General features: G+C 41.3%; 1 protein-coding gene across 1 annotated transcript; it reads left to right on the forward strand.

Moving 5' to 3' along the window:
- The first annotated feature begins 1,762 nt into the window (after positions 1 to 1,762).
- Positions 1,763 to 3,366, forward strand: LOC145525714 (hemoglobin subunit epsilon-1-like). Its single transcript, XM_081539233.1, has 3 exons — positions 1,763 to 1,854; positions 1,972 to 2,194; positions 3,238 to 3,366. The coding sequence occupies exons 1-3, from the start codon at positions 1,763 to 1,765 to the stop codon at positions 3,364 to 3,366; spliced, it is 444 nt and encodes a 147-aa protein (XP_081395359.1).
- Positions 3,367 to 4,155: the final 789 nt, after the last annotated feature.

Genomic DNA, 4,155 nt, shown 5'->3' on the forward strand with positions numbered 1-4,155 from the left:
ACCCCAGAGACAGCAGCCCACCAGGCTCCTCCATCCATGGGATTTTCCAGGCAAGAATACTGGAGTGGGTTGCCATTTCCTCCTCCAGTGCATGAAAGTGAAAAGTGAAAGTGAAGCCGGTCCCATCATTTCATGGCAAATAGATGGGAAAACAATGGAAACAGTGTGAGACTTTATTATTTGGGTCTCCAAAATCAGTGCTGATGGTGACTGCAGCCATGACATTAAAAGACCCTTGCTCCTTGGAAGAAAAGCTATGATGAACCTAGACAGCATATAAAAAGTAGACACATTACTTTACCAACAAGGATCCATCTAGTCAAAGCTATGGTTTTTCCAGTAGTCATGTATGGATGTGAAAGTTGGACTATAAAGAAAGCTGAGTGCCAAAGAATTGATGTTTTGAACTGTGGTGTTGGAGAAGACTCTTGAATGTCCCTTTGGCTGCAAAAGATCCAACCAGTCAATCATAAAGAAAATCAGTCCTGAATATTCATTGGAAGGACTGATACTGAAGCTGAAACTCCAATACTTTGACCACCTGATGTGAAGAGTTAAAGGTCACAGCCCAGGAAAACTGATCCACTAAAGGCTGATTTTTAATTATACAATTATAGGCTGCTTCTCCTCCCCAATGCCTTACCATCATATCAATAGAACTCCAGTAAAAAAGCAGTGGGTTGCAGATGAAAAAGTTGTAAGGTGCAGACTCTATTTCATGATGATGATGTGTTCTTAGGGAAGGCTACAGACAACAGGGACATTAAAATACAAAGCAAAACAAGGACACTAGAGAATTTTGAAGTTTCCACCACTGATGGCTTCAACAAACATTAAACATCCTCCAACCCCTAATCTCTCATAACAATTATTTATTCCTCAGTGTGACCACAAGTCCTGGTTATAAATAATTTCAGACTTCTTAGCTGCCTCACTGGTATAAATAAGAAGAGAAAATCAGAAGAACACTCAGGGCAGTATCTCCAGAGTAGACAGTTTCCCTTGTTGTCACAGAGAAATGAACAGAGTTCCCTGGAACACAGGATGTAAGCTTATTCTACCTGTTCTCTCTATGAAATAACTTTTGGATATATAAATTTGGGATTGAGCTCTTAGTTCTATTGTAGATCCCTTGCATTTCCATTCAGCTTCATGAAATAACCATAAATGTCTGTTTTGTTTGGTTTTCTTCTCCCTTGGAAAACTAAAATCCAGAGCTTGGCTATAATCCACTCCTCAAGAGAGCTAGAACTGATTGAATTTCTTGTCTCCAATTGTATTTTTATTTTGTTCATGTTTTTGTGCTTGTCTCCATCTCACCATCGTTAACCAATACTAAAATGGTTTGAATAGAACTCCTTTCTTGTCTGGTGCTTAGCTACACTCTATGGATCATTCTGGGGGAAGGAGAATGGGAAAGATGTATGTCATCTTGGAGGATGACATGGAAAGAGCTGAGGATGAAAATGGGGAATGAGTGGAAAATTGTGTTGAGGATGGAGGAGGAGCTAACAAAGGAAGGATGTCTCAGGAACCAACAGGTTATCACACACTCAATATACATCTTCCTTGCTGACCATCAGCTGACCTGACTCCACCCCTGAGGGACACAGCCTAACCTTGACCAATGACTTCAAAGGACAAGGGGGAGCAAAGGGGCAGAATTTCAGCAGTAAAGAATAAAAGACCACAGCATCCAGCAGCAGAACAGACTTGCTTCTGATGCTTCTGTGATCACCTGTAAGCTCCACGACTTGACACCATGGTGTATTTTACTGCCGAGGAGAAGGCTGCTATCATTAGCCTGTGGGGCAAAGTGAATGTGGAAGAGGCTGGAGGTGAGGCTCTGGGCAGGTAGGAAGTGGACTTCATGGGGGAGGATGGTGAATATGAGCCTGGCAAATTGACCAGCAAATTCTGAAAAAATTTTCAAGTTGCTTATTTTCCATCTGCTGTGTTTCCATCTCATAGGCTCCTGGTTGTCTACCCCTGGACCCAGAGGTTCTTTGACAGCTTTGGCAACCTGTCTTCTGCCTCTGCCATAATGGGAAACCCCAAGGTCAAGGCCCATGGCAAGAAGGTGCTGACCTCCTTTGGAGAAGCTATTAAGAACTTGGACAACCTCAAAGGTACCTTCGCTAAGCTGAGTGAGTTACACTGTGACAAGTTGCACGTGGATCCTGAGAACTTCAGGGTGAGTTCAGGGAGTGTTCATGTGTTCCCTTTGGCTTTTTACTTTGCAATAATAATGGAAGTTGACTGTTTTATTGGAAAGACTAGCAAGATCTCAGAAATCATAGATCAAACTAAGTGTTAGGAGGAGACTTCAGTGGGCATACCGAGACCACCTTGATTCAGGACTAGTGACATAAAGAGCTTCGAGCAGCCTTACAGTGCATGCATGCTAAGTCACTTCAGGTGTCAGACTCTTTGTGACCCCATGGCTGTAGCCCACTAGACTCTTCTGTCCATGGGATTCTCCAGGCAAGATTGCAGGAATGTGTTGCCATTTCTTTTTTCAGGAGGATCTTCCTGACCCAGGGATCAATTTGTATCTCTTACATCTCCTGCATTGGCAGGCAGGTTCTTTATCATTAGTGTCACTGTGAGCAGCCCTAAGTTTGCTTAAAAATTTTCAGGAACTTCTGTCAGAACTGGATGTATTTACCCCCAGAGAATATCAAAGAATAGCATATTTGTTCAAGGAGTAATGAAATCTGACTTTTGATAGATGAAGTCCAATCTCAAGGAGGGAGAAATATCTTATGTGATTCTTGATGACTGAGGTTAGGAAAATATTTGGGAGAATAATTTTTAGGCCATTCATCTCAAAGAAGAATAGATAAATTCTCTATTAAATTACCCATCAGTACTGTAACTAAGTGGAGGCTTATTGCTGCATTGGTTGGAGGCTTTACTAAACTCATTCTAGGAATCCATGCAACCCTGAAATCCTATGAATATAAAAATTAGAGGGATGGAGAGAGACAAATAAAAATAGTGAAATAGGAGAGAGGCAGGGGATATAGGTAGACAAATGTTGAATGGAGGGCTCATGGAATTTAAATTAAATTGAAGGACAAGCTCATCTGAGTTTATTATATAGATACAACCCACAGAGCAGTTTAAGATGTGGACTTGGGAGTGGGTATAGGTACTAAGCCATTATTTGCTGCAACTCTTTTAGGAATCTTCTACTTGGCATGCCTAATTGTCATTCTGTCTCTCACCAAATAGTTCCTGGGCAATGTGATTGTGATTGTTCAGGCTACTCACTTTGGCAGAGAATTCAGCCCTGACGTGCAGGCTGCCTGGCAGAAGCTGGTGTCTGGTGTTGCCACTGCTCTGGCCCACAAATACCACTGAATCCTCTTTTCAATTCACCATTTTGTGTCCCCAGTGCCTTCCTTCTGCCCATGGGGACTGGGATTTGGCCTTGAGAGCCCAGTTTCTGTTTAATAAAGTACATTCTATTCAGGGATCAAAAATTAACATTGTATCTTCTCCATCATTTCATCTTGTGCTAAAGGAGAAACAGTTCATTAGCTGAAGGATGGGGAGAGACATAGGAAGAAGTAACAGTCCTTTGAGAAGCATTGGGAAGCTCATCAGTGGAAGAAAGACATTCTGGTAGGATTCAGGATGATTGAGAGAAAGTTAAGGTGGAGAAAGAAATGTTCTGGGGTTGGAAATGTTTGTTCTAGTGGTTGCGGACTGCCTGCCACAGGGCAGTGTGGCAAAAACTTACTGTAGCAGAAAGGCAGAAGTAGTAAGTGGTGTCTGAGAAAAAACAAGATAGATTTATAGTACATGCCAGAGAGTTTGCAGAAAAAAATAACAGCTTTGTTGGGATTCATCATCTTGACTCGGGTTACTTTTTCAGTTTGCTCTAATGTACATTTTGAGTCAAATAAGTTGTCATATAGCTTATGAGACTGAATTAGAGATAAGAAGATCAGTTGAAGGATGGCTGAGAATTTTCAAAAAAGTCTCCATGAACCAACAATAGCTTACTTACCCTTTTCTAAAGGATTCCAGTGTCTCCTTACAAAGCCAGGGCTAAGACACTTGAAATCATTCTGCATTATATTCTGATTGAATGTAATGTGCACTAACATAAAATTTGAATTACGATACTATATGAATTCAGATGAA

The sequence above is a fragment of the Giraffa tippelskirchi genome, chromosome 11 (assembly GCF_054371585.1).
Source record: "Giraffa tippelskirchi isolate mGirTip1 chromosome 11, T2T-mGirTip1v1.2.pri, whole genome shotgun sequence".
Taxonomy (NCBI): domain Eukaryota; kingdom Metazoa; phylum Chordata; class Mammalia; order Artiodactyla; family Giraffidae; genus Giraffa; species Giraffa tippelskirchi.

Coding starts and splice junctions, on each gene's coding strand:
- LOC145525714 (XM_081539233.1), top strand. CDS start 1,763: ATGGTGTATTTTACTGCCGAGGAGAAGGCTGCTATCATTAGCCTGTGG. Junction 1,855..1,971: donor GGAGGTGAGGCTCTGGGCAG/GTAGGAAGTGGA, acceptor TCCATCTCATAG/GCTCCTGGTTGTCTACCCCT. Junction 2,195..3,237: donor TGGATCCTGAGAACTTCAGG/GTGAGTTCAGGG, acceptor CTCACCAAATAG/TTCCTGGGCAATGTGATTGT.